We start from the raw sequence: 20,038 nt of genomic DNA on the forward strand, positions 1-20,038 counted from the left end.
GAAACTATGCAAACTTCTACTTGCTCAGAGCAAATATATTTTTTCCTGATAAGCAATCTTTTGCCTATCACAGCACGTTACCTTCAGTTCTATCAGATAAGCACATCCATCAGTGTAACACCTGGGCTGGCTAAGTTTCGAGGCAGTCTTCAAGACAGCAGGGAGAGCAGAGCTCCACCTGCTGCACCCTTAAGCACCAGCTATGCTTTCCTCAGCATTTACAGCATCCTTCACCTTCCTGCAAACCCATCCTGTGAAATTCAATGAGAAAGTGACTCAAAATGCAACAGGTGGAAGTTTACTCGGTGTTCCTGAAGAAGCACTTTTGCACAGTGCTGCTTATCTTACAAGAGCCCGTTTACAAACATTTATGCCACACGTGTGTCAAACCCAGCAACGCTGCCTTTTTTCTACCCTCAGCAGAACAAGCTCAGGCATGAACTTGCTGGAACGACCTTGCTGCCTGAAGTGACCTTTCTCAGGAAATACAAAGTCACAGCAGTTACCTGATCGCCAGCCCCTGAAATGATGAGCAGCCTATTTTTGAAGATGTTAAAGGGTAATTTCGCAAGCCAGAGCATAAAGAGTCCTCATTCCTCAAGTCTCAGTCTAAGAAGGGAGGTCCCTAAGGTCAAGTTTCCCTTGTTTCAAGTTCTTTCCATGCAATAGGATACATTTAGTAGCAGGACCGCAGCAGCTTCCTTTCCTATCTAAGACAAAGGAAAACAAATTCCCCTTGAAGACTTAATCTTGCAGAAATCCAAATACATTTAACCTCAGTGGTTGTGAAAAATAATCTGTTGTGCAAGGAGAATGAAGTCATCCCCACACACTGAAATACCATAGAAGAGTTTTTACTGATAGAAAACAGGCTGTCAATTTTCTTCAAGCAGAGAGTAAAATAGGGCAAGACCAATTATGTCACAGAGATGACGCTGAAGAAGCAACTTCAAAACAATTACATTATTCTCAATATAAACTAATTGTAACCAGACTGCTCAAAAATAGCAAGGAAGCTTCCTGAGGAGTCAGATAATTTAAAACAACAGTTTGGCCTTCAATTTAGTTAGGATTTTATAAGCTTGAGAGGGAGAGAAAGAGAAATCCTCCCCAGCCTCACAGCTTATGATTTGTGTAAGTTATAATACAAGTCAAGCTCAGGAAATAATTCATCTTCAGCAGTTTCATTTCTCTGGGGCAGGAATCACACAATTTTCCCAGATTAGCTCTAAGCAACAAGGAATCAAGATGATCAGAGGGCTGACCACCACTCCTATGAAGAAAGGTTGAGGAAACTGGGCTTGTTTAGCTTGGAGAAGGCTCTGGGGAGACCTCATTGCAGCCTTCCAGTACTTGAAGGGAGCATACAAACAGGAGGGGGAACGCCTGTTTACGAGGGTGGATAGGACAAGGGGGAATGGTTTTAAACTGAGACAGGGGAGGTTTAGGTTGGATATTAGGAGGAAACTTTTCACTCAAAGGGTGGTGAGGCACTGGAACAGGTTGCCCAAGGAGGCTGTGGCTGCTCCATCCCTGCAGGCATTCAAGGCCAGGCTGGATGTGGCTCTGGGCAGCCTGGTCTGCTGGTTGGTGACCCTGCTTCTAGTTGATCAGTATAGACTCTTATGACTCTTTGCTTGCACTAACAGTATTTTCTCCCCACGGAAGAAAAAAGCAACACGATTAAAGCTACCTGACTCCCCACAGCAGAAAGAGAAACAACCAATGCCAAAACCAACTCCCAGTGCTGGGCTCCCCAGTTAGGAGCAGGCAGGAAACTGCTGGAGAGAGCCCAGCAGAGTGCCAACTATGGCAATGGGCAGCTGGATGGGAAAAGGCTGAGAGCCCTGGGGGTATTCACCTGGAGAAGAGAAGGCTGAGAGGGATCTGATCAGTGCTTATCAGTATTAAAAGAGTGGGTGTAAAGCAGAAGAGTCCACGCTGTTTTCAGTGGTTCCCTGCAGGCACAAAGCGGAGCCCAGGAAGTTCTATAGAAGAGGGGAGAAGCGGGGGGGAAGGAGGGGAGTTGTACTGCGGGGATCTCCAGCCACGCAGAGGTGGAAATGCTGCATCATCCCATCCCCAAACGGAGCTGCGTGTTCAGCGCTGGGATGGCCGGGAGAGGAACGGGTGAACCGTGCCTATTGCAAGGGAAGGCCCGAGGCGAGGCCTCACCCCACACCCCCCCCATACACACACTGTTACCATGGAGATGCCCCCCTTCCCTCGCCCCCAGCGGAGAGGAGAACCAGAGCTCGGGGCTGCGAACCCGACCGTACCGCCCCAACCCACCTGCCGGAACCGAGCGGCTGAAGCGGGTGGCGAAGAAGAGAAGGACGGCAAGCAACGCGGCCACAACGGCGAGAAGCACCGCGTCCATCCTGAGCGCCGGCACGGCCCGCCCCGCCGCAACCACAGCGCCCGGGGAGAGGGGGGAGGCAGAAGGGGAAGGGGGGAGGCAGCACTTGGTACGTTCCGCTCCGCCCCGCTCCGCGCGGGGTGGAGGCGCCTCAGGCGGAGGGCCGGCCCGCAGTAGCGAGGCTGTGGGTGGTTATCGTTGCTCTGATCCAACCTAACCGTGCTGTGGGTTGGAAGGGACCCCAAGGGTCATGAAGTTCCAACCCTCTGCCACAGGCGGGGCCACCAACTCCACATCTGGCACTCGCCCAGGCTGCCTAGGGCTCCATCCAACCTGGAATGAAGCACCCACAGTCACTCATGGGGCTGTTCCAGCACCTCACCACTCTCTGTGAAGAACTTTCCCCTGATATCCAATCTAAACCTTCCCTCCTTGAGCTTAACATCATTCCCCCCTTGTCTTATCTCTATCTACCCCTTATCAGACAAGGAGCTGTTGGAGAGGGACCAGAGGAGGGCCACAAAGATGATCAGGGGACTGGAGCACCTCCCTATGAAGACAGGCTGAGGGAGCTGGGCTTGTTCAGCATGGAGAAGAGAAGGCTGCGGGGTGACCTCATTGCAGCCTGCAGTACCTAAAGGGAACCTACAGACAGGAGGGGAATCAACTCTGCGAAAAGGTTGATAACAGCAGGACAAGGGGAAATGGTTTGAAGTTGAGGGAGGGAAGATTGAGGTTGGATGTGAGGGGGAAGTTCTTGAGAGAGAGAGTGGTGAGGTGCTGGAACAGCTGCCCAGAGAGGCTGTGATGCCCCGTCCATCCCTGGAGGTGTTCAAGGCCAGGTTGGATGGGGCCCTGGGCAGCCTGGGCTGCTATGAAATGTGGAGGTTGGTGGCCCTGCATGTGGCAGGGGGTTGGAGCTTCGTGATCCTTGAGATCCCTTCTGACCCATCCTATGATTCTGTGGTTCTGTGGTTGGGTTTGATGATCTTGGAAGTCCTTTCCAACCAAGCTGAAGCTCTGAAATCTCCATCCTCCTCCACCCCCAAATCACAGCCTAAAGCATAAAGGGATATTTCAGGCCCCAAATTGCCTCCATGTGACCAGACAGCAGCTGGGCAAGCCAGGGAAGGTGCCAGGAGCTGCTGGTGGCTTTATTGGCTCCATCTTTCCCAGCTGCAGCCTCACCCCCATCCTTTCCAGGGCTGAATGAGCCCAGAGCTGGACTTCTGTTTGCCCAGAACAGAGCATCATTTTCATACTTAAAAAGGACTGATTGCATTAAAAGACCTTGGAGGATGGAGACTCCTCAGGCACGAGGGAGCCCAAACTGCCAGCTTTCTCTGGCGTTCAAGGCCAGATTGGATGGGGCCCTGGGCAGCCTGGTCTGGTATTAAATGTGGAGGTTGGTGTTCCTACATGTGGCAGGAGGTTTGGAGATTCATGATCCTTGAAGTCCCTTCCAACCCTGGCCATTCTGTGATTCTGTGATACCCAAGTCAAAAGTTGATTCCCCTCCTTTCTATGACCCCCTTTTGAATACTGGAAGGCTGCAATGACGTCTCCCCACAGCTTTCTCCAGGCTGAACAAGCCTGTCTTCATATGCTCAGCCCTCTGACATCAATGCTGCTGTCCTGCCATAGTGGAGCATCCCAATGACAGGGCAGGTGTGGGGGTCCTGCACCTGGGGAGGAAAGATAGCAGGATGCATTAGTACAAACTGGGGGCTGAGCTGCTGGAAAGGAGCCCTGCAGAGAAGTGTCCTCCAGAGGTCCCTTCCGACCCAAGCCATTTTATGATTCTCAGTGTGACAGCCCAAAGCAGTCTGGGTGCTCAAATGCCCTGCAGCCACACACCAGCACAGAGCAAGTAAAATGTATCCAGAAAGAAGCATTATTGCAGTGATTTTACTTTGTTTGTTTGACTGCCTAACTTGCTGTCATTTCTGCTCTGCTTGTTAGCAGTAGGCTACTGTAAAGGGAGCTGGTTGCTCCTGGATGCTGTCATCATCCAGCTAATGGCCTTGGTCTGCAGCCAGCCCTTGTTTGTACGAGTGGTACAGCTTTTATTTGCTTACTTGATCCTTACAGCCTTTAATAGCATGGTCATGTTAAAGATGCGCTGTCATCTGAGCCACGGTGGGATGCAGAGGTAGAAGATGATTTTTTTCCTGTAGGTGTCACCATTATGCCATATAGAAATAGCTTCAACTCTGCAGGAGATGAAACAGTGACTCAGTTGCTCAGCTCGGTTTGGTTGTGCCACCTGGGTCTTCCTTAGAACCATGTTACATCCCTGGGGCTCTATCTCTCAGATGCCTTTCTATATTTTCCCTTGTTTAGATCTGTGAAAGTCGCTCTGGTTCCTTTAATGAGCAAAGCATTCCTCTGGTTTCTTTCATATTCAAAGGGCTTTGAGGCTGACTCCCTACCAAGGCGCTAGGAAAACCTACATGAATTAGGAGGGCAGTGTGAAGGCTGTGATGAGCTGTGGGTGTTAGCGAGTTAACCTCGTCCCACTCAGTGCAAACACTGCACTACAGTGGGAATGAAGCAATCCCAAATCTGCAAACCCAAGCGATTTCCTCATTGCTTGGTCCTGACGCTGACAGTTTTTGGGCCAGGAAAGAAATGTGCCCTGAGCCCTGTGGCCAGCTGGCACAGAATGCCCTCTTCCTTTCTGGTCTTGGAAAGCATCTCGCTTTCCAGAAGAAGGTGACTGGATGTGAGCTGGCTGCTGGGAGGTATTCTTGGACTGTTCTGTAGCTGGGAATTATCTAGGAAAAAGCAAATGAACACCCAAATTTGTCCCAGGGAACTTGCTCACAGTTTTCTTACATGGATGATTATTTTCCAGTGCTTCAGCGTGCCCAGATTTACAGTATAGATGTAACTTTCGTGTAACAATATATTTACGTGGTGAAACAACGCTTTTCTGTGCCTGCTCCCCTGCCACTTGGATATGTACCTTTGGTATTCTTCCAAACACTCACCCATAAATGTGTTAGCGAATGGATGCATTTCTGCATCCACTCCTTTGTGCCAGCACCTTCCAGGAAGCACTCAGAATGGCAGGATCAGATGGTGGAAGGTCTCCTATCAGTGTGCCAGAAATGCTGTGTGCATTGAAAGAGCTACAGATGTATTTTATTGATACGATGAGCTGATACCTTATATGTGGGAGTGACCAACTGGGACTGGGGTGAACCAAGTTTTAGCTCAGCACCTCCTCCAAGCTCCAATATGAGCTAAGCTTGCGTTCTGTTTGCATTTGTTTCTTGTGCTGGAGTTACAGAAATTTTCATGTGCACAGGTCAGTGTGTCAGGGCTTTTGCTGCAGAGCAGAGCTGCAGCCCTGAATGTGGCTCTGGGCAGCCTGGTCTGGTAATTGGCTGCACATTGGGTTGAAACTAGATGATCACTGTGGTCCTTTTCAACCCAGGCCATTTTATTATTCTATGAACTCGTTTCTCACCCTGGGACAGTTCCTATTCATCTTCCTTCTTTAGAGTCCATGGCATGTCAAGAGGTGCTCTAGGTTTGAAGCCATCGCAAGGTTTGCCTGATGGTGTTGTGTTTCATGGCTGTTCATTTCTGCTCTGGAGATCTGAGTGCCTGCTCATCCCAGCTGCTTCTGGGACAGATATTCAGGTATTCCCAGCTGCTGTCTGGGGCAGATATGCACCTGAGTGGTGCAGGCAGTAAGATCTGGAGATCAGCTCAGGGCCTCTTTTTCCTTAGAAGCTGGGGGAAGATCTGAGCCAAATAAAGCCATAAAAATAGAAATCTAAAAGCAACCCAGTGAGGCTCAAGATTTCCTTGAGCGAGTCTTCAGAAGTGTTTGGAGGTGGAGACTGCTGAGCTTATAGGGGATTAAAGACAACACATTCGTGAAGCAAAATCTGTAGGACTGAAATTCCGAGGCTCTCCTCCTGTGTAGCTGCAGAGGAGGATTTACCTTTGTGGTGTGACTCAGCCCAGCAGGCAGGGCGCTGGGTTAAGCTGCGTGAGCAGTGTGGGTGAGAAATGATTCTCCACCATTTCTTGGTGTGTGCTGAAGCAAAACCAAGACCTTAATGAAGCTGTGCAGGGTGTGCAGGTTTATATGTCCTGCCCCATAACTGGGGCTGTCCCTGCTTAGTGCATTAAACCTCCTGGTTCAGGAGTTTGACTAGGGCTATGTGAATGTCCTTCCACCTATTTGCGCTGTTTTATTCATATCTTCTGGCTGTAAATTGTACAGCACAGCTCCTAGATGAAGTTTCATGGAAACAGAGGCATTCCCAAAAAAGAGCCACAGTTCCAGACTTGTGCTTCCTGCTGGGAATCACCCACAACTAACGCCATGCAACTCAACCGAGCTCCCTCAACACCAGGGAAGTTACTGTTCTGTGCCTGGCATTTTGTGGCTGAACATCGGAGATAAAATCATTGAGTCAGACCTGGGGAAGACAGCCATGACACAAACAGCAGTGTTATTAACCTCCAGTAGCTGCTATCGTTCTGGATATCTTTCAACCAGTGTGGCTGCGGTGGCACAGCCGCTTCCCCCCCCAGCCTGGCCTGCCAAGCTGTTTGTTCCTGCTTTAATGAGCTTCCTGTATCTTTTCAAAATGTAAATCGTAACCGCTTTAGAAGGCATTAGTTAAGAAGTCTGTCACTGCAGCCGCGGTTTAATTTCATCTGTCGGTTCACTTGTTTCAATTAAAACCCATTTAATTAAAAAAGCTGTCTTGTTCTCAGGGCATTCATTTCCATCTGAAGCTGAGGGGTGACAGAGCTGTGACTCAGATGGCAGTGTGAGTGGCCGCTGGTGCTTAATAGCACTGCGATCGAAGTGGTGGAAAAAGTGCCTCTGTGATTTTAGACGGTCTTGTGTGGCACTGGAAATGGTCCTCGTGGGTCCCTTCCGTCCCTGGAGGTGTTCAAAGCCAGGTTGGATGGGGCCCTGGGCAGCCTGGTCTAGTATTAACTTAGAGGTTGGCAGCCCTGCTTGTAGTGATGGGGTTGGAGATTCATGATCCTTGAGGTTCCTTCCAACCCGGGCCATTCTGTGATTGGGGTATTCTGTGACTCCATACCTACCAGCACTAAGGAAAAGAGAAGCAGTGATGTCGAAACATGGCTCTATTCCTGCTGCACACAGGCACACTGGAGAAATCCAGGACAACCTGCCCTGACCTTTCCTGTGCCCAACCCTGCTAGAGGAGTATGGTTGCTAAAACGCAGCAATATATCTTGAATTGGCCCCAGGAGCTGATGGGAATTTGCAAATCTAATGTGATTACTGCTTGAGGTAAGGCTTTAGCTGCAAAAATATGTTTTTCTAGCCAAGTTACTTAGATCGAGTGTGCTTAGCTGGATTGCAAACTCCACTTAATGTGAGTGTTGCTCACCATTTAACATTTGGTTTCAGCATTAGCTGCTTGAGTCATAGCCTGCATTTCTCTTTCTGGATGCAACACATGAGCCGTTTTTGCTTTGCTTTGGCTGGAGGTGAAGTTCTGGTCCTCCTAGATGTTGCCTCTGGGGCAAAGTCTGGCTCCTCCTCAAGACTTCTTGCTTTTCACACCATTCCTCTGCCTTCCCATGGCCTCATGATGAAATGGGCCAGGGAATTTATCTTGCTTTCTGATAACTTTTTAACCACCAAAAGAAGTGTCTATGGAACAACAGCCTTACAGAAATACTGGTGTAACCTCAAAGTGTACTGTTTGCTTGAATTCATCTCCCTTTCAGCCTTCTTCAGCGAGGCTGAACAAACCCAGGTTCTGCAGTGCTTCTGATGATGCCAGACTGCTCCACACTTCTTTCTGCATCTGTCTGTCCTGAATAAGAACGAGTACCTGCATGAAGGGATAGAGTGCACCCTCAGCAGCTGATGGCTGGCCAGGAGCTAAGCAAACTGCATCACTGAGGTGAAATATTTGCTTTTCTTCTTTAACTACCTAAAGCTCTGAGAGCTGGCAGGCTGTCTCTCTCTCTCTCTGGGACTGATCTAAATAGATTATGTTGCTGGAGGGAGCTGGTTCTGTTGAAAAGGTATTGTTTTTATTGGGAAAAACAGTCCTTAAAATCAGAGCTCTTTGCATGGGTGTCCAGCAGGATTGGGAGCTACTTGGAGTTTTCTGGTGTTTATCCCTTGCCTTGCACATCTCAGCTGAATTGCCTGCTGTCTCCAATAAGTGGTGCTCCTCACTAGTGTTAATTTGGCAGTGTAGGGAAAAGAAGAGAGCAACTGTCTGTGCTGTACCAGATCTATGGATACACAGGGGAACGTAAGGCTGTAAGGAATGTTAGGCTGAACTAGGCTTGGGGCACGTTTCGTTGTGTACCTTGCTGCCTTCAATAGCCAACACAGCAGGGTTCCAGGGCTCATTTCAAGGTGCAGAATGTTTTGGAGGAGGAATCAAATCTTTCCCTGAAATATTGTCCTGTCTGCCTGCCTTGTGGGGTCAACTTAACAGGCTGCCCAAGGAGGTTGAGGATGCCCCATCCCTGCAGGCATTCAAGGCCAGGCTGGATGTGGCTCTGGGCAGCCTGGTCTGCTGGTTGGTGACCCTGCACACAGCAGGAGGGTTGAAACCAGATGACCATCGTGGTCCTTTTCAACCCAGGTCATTCTATGATTCTATGATAACTTTCAACAGTCAGAACGATTTTGAGGGCTCTGTAACACGTTTTGTTAGGAAACACAGCTTGCTCCCCACAGGTAGGTGGGAAAAGATGAGCACTGATGGATAGCCAGGGGCTACCAGGAGCCTTTTGCTGCCTCTGTATGTCTTACAGCATGCACTGAAATGTGAAAGCCTGGAGCCTCTAAAAAAAAGAACAGGGAATCCTAGGTACCATTTGTGCCCACATAGCAGCCACAAAAACACTTTTTCAGGTGTCTGTTTCTGCAGAGTTCTGTCTCCAGCAGAGGCCAAGCTGTTCAGAAACAACCTTTGCTCCAGGAAGGAAAAGAAGTTGAACTGGATCCCCTGGAGAGAGACACAAAAGCAGTGGTCCCACGAGAAGATTCACTGCATTTCATCTGCCACTCAAAACCAAATGATTAAGGAAAAAACAGGGTATGAGGTGAAGCAGTTTCCAGGTTTGTACTGGGGTTTAGAAGGAAAAGTTACCGCCAGGATTTGAAATTACATTTTTCCTTTATTTTCTCAGCTCTGTTCCACACAAGATGACCCAGCAAAGGAAAACCCTGGCATTGAGACTTCATGATTTCTGGTTTGTTGAGAAATAAGTGCTTGGTGCTGGAAGCCATCAACTTCCACAGCATAGCACCCGATCCTGTTCTTGCCTTAATAAAACCATGAATTCTGAAAACAGAATCTGTGACAGCTCCGTTGGCTGCCCGTATTCCTGTAATGGCTGGCCTTTCAGAGGGCTTTTTGCTACTTATTTTCTTTGTTGATATGCTGTTGTGAAAATGGAAACATGCCTGCCAGCAACAGTACTGAAGAATACCTACTTTCCCTGGTATGATTTTCAAAAATAACAAGTCCTTTGGGGCATATATGGGCTTGATCCGTTGTTTATTATGGGCTGTCGCTGGCTGGCGATGATGCAGGTATTTCCATTTGCTCTCATCTGATGGAAGGTAAATGTTTACCTGCTTGCTTTGCCTTTGGAAATCAGCTTTCTGAGGGATATTTCCTGTGACACATCTCTGGGGTTGAATCCATTGCTTGATGTTTGCTAGATTTGATTTCTGATTAGGCTGCTCATCTGGTTGGTGATGGCTCACAATTAGCACGAGATGTGAGAAGATGGGGGGGGACCTGCTGAATTTTAAGCATGACCCAAAAGATCTTTCAGAAAGATACCAGGGGTTTATCTCAAGTTCCTGATGAAGTCCATCCTAACTTTTCTGTCTGCAATATTGGAGAACACACAAAAAGATTTGGGAGCTCACAGTTCCACTCCCTGGACAATGGAGGGTTTCTCACCAGACCCCAGCAGGACTCAGTGAGGTACTGTTTCCAGTAGCCAAACACATTGACATAGGAACTGGATGAATAATAGATGCAAGATCCCCGAGGATGAGTTCTCAAAGCTATGCTTAAGGAGTCCCAAAACCAGAGCAACCCATGCAATGTCATTGCAGAGCCAGGACACAACACAAATGGAAAGCAGCACAAGCATGATGTTTGCTGCCTGAGGCGTGTGTTTGTTGCAGGGGGCAGCCTGCATTTTTCTCCTTTGCCTCCAGAGGAGATTAATGATGAATCCATTCAGGATTATCACTAGGGTGATAGAGATGAGATCCAAGCTAACAGGCACGTAGGTGATGAACTTCATGATTAAACTCCATGGAGAACTTAAACATATGCTGGTAGGCAAGCACTTAAAAGTTTCTTTAGAGGTCCTCTTGGCTGTAGTGTTGTGCTGAAGGTAGGGGATTTGGAAGACAGTGCTGAAGATCCAGCAGCAAGCAAGGATGCTGTTCATGTACTGCCCCTGGTGACTGATGAGCTTGGACCAGGGATGTCAAGTATGTGGATCTTTACCAAGTGAAGGAAACCTCTCCACTGTCCATATGCTGATCAGCCTCAGCACGTGATACGCGTAGAGGAGGATATGACATTCCCTCTCAAAAAAAACAACAACAACAAACACTGCTTCCAGCAAAGGAGAGGAATACTGAGGCCTCTTTGAAAGCAACAGAGCAATAGGTTCACCAGGGCCATACTGATAATGATCCAGTCCAGGGGCTGAAGGACTTTGTACTGGATGGTGTTGTTGGTAAAGGCAAAGAGCGCAAAGAGGTTTGCCTGTTGAGCCTATAAATGCCAAGAGAAGACAGAAAAATTCTTACATACCATCACTGGTGTGTGGAGAGGGATCAGCTAGCCTTTCTTAGCTTCTTTCCTTGCTTCTTTCTGTTTGCTTTGACTGCTTGAACCCAGCACCTCTTGCTCTGTGCCCTGGGCTCCCTGCTCCCAGCAAGGCATGCAAGCTGCAGCTCCTGTATGCTCTCTCTGTGCAGCTGCTGTTACCTTGCATGGGATGGTCGAGGGGGGGCTGAAAAATGTATGTATGGAATTAGAGAAGTTTGCAGATGGAAAGCCCCACGAGGAACAGTGGGGCTGGGGGTGAACTGGAGAACTGCAGAGAGGTAAAGCTTTCATGAAGTTTGAATGCAGAGATCCTGCTCTGATCAGTGCTATCAGAGCACGTCAGGTGTTATTAGCATGGCTGGTATCAGCTCATCAGACCTGTGGCAAGAGACAGGTGTAGCTGCTCTGCTAAGAAAAGCAAAAGTCTGGTGCATTAAAAACAAGAGCCAAAATCTGGTTTCACATCACTGCTGTCTAAAATAAAAGTGAGAAGAGCTCAAGTGAGCATGTATCTACCTCTCAGTCTGTGCTCCCAGGGGGAGGATGCAGTGCAGCTGGTGTAAGCACTGAGGTGCTGTGCTGCAGGGTGGGTGCTGGTTGTCCTGCAATGAGGTGAGGGCTGCAGGTGTGTGCTGGTGGTTAAAATAAACTCTGAGAACAACAACCAGGACCTGGGGCTTGTTTGTACTTTCAGACACCCACAGCAGTCATTCATTTTAAGGTAATATTTCAGCCTCAGTAGCAGTATATGTATGTATATATATTCTCATGCAAAACATTAGCCCTGAGAGTTGTTTCTATTTTAAACTTTAAAAAAATCAAGCAATCATTTATTTTGCCAATAGGAAGTGGAACATTTGATTTTTTCCTCTCCTTTCTTTTCTCCCAGATGACATTGGCTCACACTGGCTGGATCACAGAGGGAGAAAGAAAGCTCCCATGGTGGAGTGCAGCACGGTGGTTGAGGCTCTGTGGTCAGTGAACCTTTCCCCCTTAGATTTGCATCTTTGTTTTTGAACCCATTTAAGGCAAAGCCTGCTGCAACAGGAGGCTGCAGACACCACAGCTGGAGGACGTAGGGCTGTAAATCCATGCCTGAGAGCCCAGCCTGCTCTGCAGGCACATCTGACCCCACTGCTGGGCATTATTCCACCCACAGCCTGGGTGCAAAGTGTTGGGGCTGAGCTCAGTGCAGCTGCTGGAGGATTGCAGGGAGATTGATGGGCACATAAAGGCTGTGCTGGGGAGAGGTGATGTCTTCTGTGCCATTAACATGGGGATGGAAGTGTGCATTGCTGGCTGCTGGTGACAGCCTAGCTTATGGGTTGTCTTCTCTTTGATTTAATCACTGGATGATTAGACCAGAGCTTGAGAATTAGGCTATTAAACATTATGCTGTTCCTCTTATTTGATTACTAGTGGTAGAAGTCATTGGAAGGCTTCCAAAGCTCTGTTCTCATGGTATGCAATGAGTAGCTAGCAGCACATCTCTGTGCCCCAAACCAACCTTAGCTCTGTCCACTGCACCCCTGGTGTTTTTCCATCTGCCCCAAGGCCCCCATAAGTGGGACTCATCCCCCACCCCAAACCCTTCCATCTCATCACACTCCCTGGCACAGTAAGGGTCTTCCTAATGGCTGAACTAAGTGTTCCTGGGGACATCGTGAGCCCAGTGTGATCACTGCTTGGCAGTGAATATTCATTATCATTCTGTCATGAATAACGAAGGTCAGTGCTCCTTAATAAGAAAGAAGAAAGGCATACAGGAGGATCATTCGGTGACAGAAGTGGCTGGTATATGAAGCTGTGAGATATTATAATTAATATCACAAGAATCACAACGTGCTACGACAACTCCTGGTAACCAGATGAAGGGATGCCATGAAATTTTAGCTTCAAGAAGTTAAAAAGAGCACTGACTGAAGTTAAATGAAATTCTGCCTGCATAAGAGACACAGGTGGAAAGGAAAATCGGCTTATTTTAATCAAAGCAAGAGGAAAAGCCTAATTTAAATCAGTCCAAGTGATTGCAGACTTAATTCTTTCTCCTTATTAGACTCTTCAATCCTAACCCTACAGCCCTAAGTGATCTCTTAACACTGGAGATGCGAGAATTTGATTTGTATGCATGTTGACCCTGCAAAGTGCTGCAGTGAAGCCATCCTATCCCAGCAGGGTGGCATTCAGGGTCTGTTTTCTGGTAAAGGTGATTACACTGAAGCTATTTATTTCTGTATTTTGTAATGGACAGGGAGAAACTATAGAGCTGAAGAGTCAGCTGTGCTCTGTATAGCCCCATGTCAGAGGGGGACAGTATCATTAGAGGTAACCAGATGGCTGGGAAAGGTGGTATTGCTGGAGCCAAGAATATGTTGGTGCAAAGGAAATTTCAGACAGCTCTCACCTTCCCTCATTTCCTCTTGACAGCACAGCACAGCTTTGCCACCCTTCCATTTCAAGTCTCATCAGACTGGTTTAGAACTTGTTCTGGGCTCTTCAGCATTTTCAAGAAGAACGTGTTTGTGTTACTGAGATGGGCTGGATGCACGTGGCCCCACTGTGGTGGCTGACAGCAGATCAGGAGCTCTTCAAGACAGGTTCTGTGCCTTGCCTGGCCGTTGGGAGATGCCCCTAATCAAAGGAAGCACTCAGCTCTGTGGATTCGATAGGGAGGGGAATGGTTAAGCAGGAAATCATAGAATCATCATATCATAGTATCATGGGATGGCCTGGGTTGAAAAGGACCTCAAAGATCATCTGGTTTCAACCCCCCTGCTGTGTGCAGGGTCACCAACCAGCAGACCAGGCTGCCCAGAGCCACATCCAGCCTGGCCTTGGATGCATCCTGAGACATCCACAGGGCATCCACAACCTCCTTGGGCAAATGGAAGTGTTTATTCTGTTCATTTATATGTACATATAATATCATATTCATTTTCTGTTTCTTTTTTTTTTCTTTTCCTTTTTTCCATCACAAAAATGGCATAGATGGAGAGGTTTTAACTAGCCAATTCAGCTGGATAAATGGAGGAGAGACCCCATTTCATTCTGGCACTCCTTCTGGAATTGAGGCCAGCTCATTATCTAGAGATCTCTGCATCTCAGCTCTGCTTTGCTCCCTGCCCTGCACGTGTGAGTTCCTCCTGCTCTCCTAGAAGTGCTGCAGTAAGTTGCAGTAAGACTACAACTCAGTCTTAGAGCCTGATCTCATGCCATATTTATATAGATTTGTGTTGGTAAATAAATAGATAAATGAGCTTGCTTTTGAGAACATTTTTATTCTTCAGCCTTCCCATCCATCTTCCCTGTCCTCAGGAAACATCCAACCCTGAGAGATTCAGCCAAAAAGAAGTGGAAATATCCTGGCGTGTTGTTGCAGTTACATTGTGTGGCTTTCTTTCTTTCTTTCTTTCTTTCTTTTATAGGCATTTCAACAGAAGACCAAAAATAACCCTGAGAAGTAGAGCTGAAAGCAGACTCCTGTTCCCAGGCAAGGAAACACCAAAATGCTGTTTTACCTCCACTTAGCTCCGTCCCTTCAGTTATCATTGGGTTCAGCTCTCAGCTTGCTTTGTCCTCTGATGCCACCTACAACCCTACAACCAACAGCTGGGAAAATTGGTTTTGGAGACTTCCCCAGAGATGGATTTTCCTGACATCCTGTAGTCATTCCTTTTTGAAGTCCCCGAGGTGGTCTCCATCCTGTAGCAAGTCTGGGGAGAATCATAGAGTTGTTTGCCTTGGAAGGGACCTTTAAAAGTAATCTAGTCCCTGCTATGAACAGTGTCACTGATTAGGCAACCAGAGCCCAATCCAGCCTGAAAATCCCCATGGTACCCTATTTTCATGCGTAGCACCAAAAAACCTATAGAAATTGACCCTTAGATTTCGAAAGGACGCATGCAGGAAGGCTGGGAGGCCAAAGAGAAGCTCCTCAGCTCATTCCAATGGGTGCTGCCTGCCTGAAATCAGTCTCGACTCTTTGTGCCTCAGTTTCCCCAGGTGCAGGATAGAACCTGCATGGAGAGATGCTGCAAATGCTCATGTGGTCCCAACAGGTCCCTGCTTAAAGCTTGGTGTTCGCTCTTGGCTTTGAGTTACTTGCTGATGGAGTCACTTAAACAGCTTCTAAGTTTTGGTCCAAATCCACTCACTGAAACCCTGGCCAGAACCCAGCCATGTGCTAGAAGCTCCAACACCAAGTATTTCTATAAGAAAAGCCAACTGAGATGCTGTTTCACCTTCTGGGTCTATGCACTGTGTTTGCATCTATGAATAAACCAGCCAGGACCAGAGTTGTTCTTTGCCCTTGAGGCTAACTGGCCTCCTCCAGACATCTCAGCCCTTAAACTGATCTCAAGGATTGCTGTAGGACTGGCTCACTGGCTCCAGCACTGGCGATTTAATTGCTTGGGCAGTTGTTTTAGTGCTTCAACAACTAGTGTGGATATAGCATGGCAGATCATAGACTCCACAAAAAGCAACACCTTCTAGATGATGTATTTCAGCACTGAGGATAATTCTGTATTCCCATCTGCTTTATTTTAAGCAGTTCTGGGGATCGAAGGAGCCACCTTAAGAGAATATAGCCAGAACCATCCTGCTCCATCCACCCACGGGCTGACAGATAAAATCTCGTTTGCTTGTGCCAGAAGTCTTGCTCACTTGTTTGTCATTATCAGGAGCTTTGTTAGGCCATGTTAAAAAAATAAATAAATACACAAAACAAAACTTTTGTTGTTTTTTTTTTTAAATAGAAGCAAAGACAGGGAAGGAGAAAGAGCAGACAAACTTCCACAGAGCAGCTGAGGATCAATGCCATGATACCTCTGCCAAAGACATTGGAGGGACATATCTGGAAAAGCAACAGCAGGAACATCTGCAGTGCCATGCACCCCATCTTGGTCACCCACCTGTCCCCACAGCCCAGCTGCAGGGCGTGCAAATCTTCCTCCGCTTCTAATTGCAATTTGCCTTTCAAAACGTGCTGTTAGCTTCTAGATGCTAGGTGCTGTTAGATGTACTGCTGCACACCTCCCACCCACGCTGGACACCAACACTGGAATACCACAGCAGATTATATTCTCCATTAAGATACAAAAGAAGTCCAGATAAGAGCTGAACTAACACATTATGTCATTATGTGTTTAAATGTTCCGTGTTGGTATTCTCATCTCTTTGACTTTGCTTTTCTTCCCCTTTCTTTTTTTCCTTTCTCTGTTGGCTTTGCATCCCGATCCAGAGTATAGATAAGGTGTACTTGACTTTGTTACTTGGAAGGCCACCAGTTTCCAAGCACATGCCAAATACCAGCTCTTCATAACCTCACCATATGCTGCAGAGCTAATTTTGACAGTTATCAAAAAAACTTAGACCCAAAAGAGAAGGAAGAGATGCCCCCACATTCCCGTAGTTCATGTAGCCAAACCTGGCACCCCATCCTCTGGGACCCACGAGGTCATCCAAGTAGTGAAGTGCACATCTGTAATACAGCTGTGCAGCTCAAAGCACAGCCAACGTTTCCCTTGCTGATTGCAAGCCAGCTCTGAAGGAGAGACCATAAAACTGGGAGAGAAAATTAACTCTGAGATCCTCAAATCCTGACGGTGTAGTGGCTCTTACTGTGTGTGCAGGTTTGGGCAACACAAGATAAGGATATAAAACTATTAGAGAGAGTCCAGTGGAGGACTACAAAGATAGGGAAGGGTCTGGAAGGCAAGAGGTGTGAGGAGTGGCTGAAGGCCCTTGGTTTCTTTGGCCCTTGTGGGTCCTTTCCACCTTGAGCCTATGATTCTGTCATGCTATAATTCCATGACTCAGCCTCCACAACCCAATCTCCCTGCAACCCAACAAGCACTTTCTTAAGCACTGGAAAAGTTAAATTGTCATTAATTTTGAATGATTCTTACCCACTCTGCTATGTAGTTAAACATGACCACGACGTCTCAGGTTCTTCTGATTGCTCACTAAAACATTGGTTAACAGAGAGTTTGCCCAACTACATCTAAGCCTGAGTGACTTTCTCAGGGACATGGAAAGTGACACTGGCAGAGCAGGGAGCAGAACCCACATATCTGGATTTCCAGAGGGCTGAAATTCCAGCCAGACATTCAGTAGGCTATGCAAAATATCTACATCATGAGCAAGGCCAATTTTAAGCCTCTGTTAACATCCCTCGCAGCCTGTGGTACATAAGCCTCACCAGCACAATCACTAAATCATCCCTTTTCACTAATGGGAAGGAAAACCCCACAGACAAAATCAACTTTTCCATTTCTCACTCCACCGAAACAGCACTTGCAAAATTTGAGAGATGGAGCTGTACTTATCTCCAGAGTGACTGGCAATATGTTAAAGCAAACTGCTCGAAAGAGCTGGAAGAGTTATTCTTTTATCATCAGGGATAGAAACAAAGAGGGACATGAACAGCCTCTGGATAGATTTAAGCATGGAGCATCTTGTTTTGTCTTCACAGCCCATTTAAATGTTATTACATCTAGTCAAATAAATTGCCCAACAATCAGGCCATTCCTTCTATTGACCTCTAGAGACTGAAGACAATAAAAGCTCTAGCACTTAAATCAGGCCATAATGAGAAGATTAATGTCTTTGGAAAGGCTTGCCGACTGCAGTCTGGACCACTCTGTGTCATGAGTTCCATTTAATGGACCAGCATTGCAGAGGCCAGTCTGGCTTCCCCACCTGCTCCTTCTTGCCTGCAGCCAGGCCGTTCTGGGGCCTTTAGCCAGACAGCCCCAATGGTTATGCCTGAAATTCCCTCACTTGGCCATAGAAACAGAAAACTGTTTTAGTTGGAAGGGACCCTTGAAGATTATCTAGTCCAACTTTCATGATGAATGGCCAAGGTTTTCTTCACATGGAAGCTCCTAGAAAGTGGCTTTGATTTGAGTAGTTTTTTCTTTTCTTTTTTTTTACTTTTTTTTTTTAATTTGGTTTGTTTTGAGAAGAAAAGATGGGGAAATCATAACAAAGATAAGAAATTCATGAGGTGGTTGGAGGTTTCATGGTGAGACCAGTCCTATGCGGTTCCAGCACGGGGCAAAGCCAGCTCTCTGCTGCTGGCATTGCCCTGGGGCTGGCATCCAACATCCAAGCTCATCACACAGGTGGTTGGAGAAGGACAGGGTTTTGATGTCAATCCAAGGGCTGGGAACTGGATTTTACCATCAGGGGCTGCCTGAGGCTGGATGCAAGCCCCACAGTGTGGTGGGTATGAGCATATTTGCACGTTTGTGGATTTTCATAGGAGCATCTACAAGGAAACTTCTTACGTCTCTAAGTCTAGGTTTCTGTACCCTGTTTCTCTATCAGCTTCGCTGTGGTTTTGTTGCTTCAGAGAAAAGCCTGAAGCTGTATTTCAGGTTGTAATCAACACATTATGCACCAAACCGGTGTGTTGATTGGGGGTAATAAAAGCTTTCAAGGAAAGGAATTTATTTCCAGCCAAAACCCTGGTTTAAAAATGCAAATCCAAACCTGTTTTCAGAGGCAGTGCTTGGATGAGATTTACAGCTGGGTAAAAAGGTGAAGCTTGAGAGGTGGGAGAGCAGAGTCATCCTCAGCCAGGGCATTGAGTATTTGCTGACACAGCATCCTTGGAGCTATTCCAACCCAAGCCCCAGTTTGCTGTGGCAAAATAGTAGGTCTTGGCTCAGGCTGACAGAATATTTTAAGGCATGAAAAAATGCATAAGCAAAAACCCTGCAAGAAAAGAGTAAGACCAAGCAGAAGCACAAAGACGGTGATAGCAGCTTGAGGAGTCAAGGGTGAAAATTGTGCAAAATGGTATAAGATGCTAAGGAAAAAGCAGGAGAATTGGAAGGTGACAGCTTGGCAACACCCAGGATGAATTTCCAGGAGCTTGTGGGACAATCCCTCCCTCATTGGAGATGGTTTGAAATGCTTTGGTCTACTCTGGGTAATAGCCAGCAAGATGAGCACCTGAACTGTGCATATTGAGCTCACAAAATCTCTTGGTGCGTGGAGAAAAATTGACCTTGTGTTTTTACCTTCTCATCATGCCATCCGTCCTTGAGACAAAGCACAGACCCAGGAGCTCTGAGCAGCTGAGCTCAGGGCGCTTTCATCTCTGAATCTCTCAGACCAACCCTGATGCTCTCACCCCAGGGTAAGCACACTGCCCTGCAACAAGCTGGTGCGTTGCTAGAAACAAGCCACAAGGTTTGCATTGGATTTGCAAGTTGTCATCCATGCTCTGTCTGAACTTCTCACCTGCCTGCAGCTCCCTTGCACTTGGCTTAGCCCTGATAGCAGTTCCTCTAATTCAGCACATGTCTAATGCAGCTGAGAAGCGGAGATGTGGGATACAGGAGGGCAGGCAGGGGACGGTAAGAGACAGGGGACCAGAGACCCTATGGCTATAAACAACACATTCATGGGCAGGAAATAAATGCAGCCCTGTAGCTGGGGAAAAAATGGCTTTAGTGATAACAAATGGAATATAACCTGCATTAGAGGAACCTCATATAGTAAATTTTGATGTAATGTGGATTTGTAGACCAATGAAGAAAGTGCAAAGGTGTAAAATCATGTTAGCAAAAGGGACTCTCAGTAGATCCTGGAACAAGCAAGAAAAGACTAAAGACATGAACATCATATTCCTCCTAGCAAAGAACTCCAAATAAAGCTGAACCACTGTGTCATCCACAGAGGAAGAAATTCAGTATGCAAGTTTTTGGTAATAATTAGATATGGATAATGATTTTACATTATTTAGGCCTTTCTCCAGTGTCAGGTGAAGCTTGCAAGTGACAAGGGGACCACTGAGTCAAAAAATGCTAAGGGAAACAAATAT

At 47.1% G+C, this 20,038-nt stretch overlaps 2 protein-coding genes across 2 annotated transcripts in view; one reads left to right on the plus strand and one right to left on the minus strand.

Annotated features, from left to right (window-relative positions):
• DDRGK1 (DDRGK domain containing 1) overlaps positions 1-2,426 on the minus strand; it is a 29,523-nt gene extending 27,097 nt beyond the window's left edge. The window contains exon 1 of the mRNA XM_048943667.1: positions 2,293-2,426. Coding sequence (XP_048799624.1) covers positions 2,293-2,380 — 88 coding nt within the window. The 5' untranslated portion in view covers positions 2,381-2,426. The remainder of the gene's footprint in view (positions 1-2,292) is intronic.
• PTPRA (protein tyrosine phosphatase receptor type A) overlaps positions 1-20,038 on the plus strand; it is a 553,533-nt gene that overhangs the window by 221,200 nt on the left and 312,295 nt on the right. The gene's annotated exons all lie outside the window — the stretch shown is intronic.

Source organism: Lagopus muta, chromosome 4 (genome assembly GCF_023343835.1).
Source record: "Lagopus muta isolate bLagMut1 chromosome 4, bLagMut1 primary, whole genome shotgun sequence".
Classification (NCBI taxonomy): Eukaryota; Metazoa; Chordata; class Aves; order Galliformes; family Phasianidae; genus Lagopus; species Lagopus muta.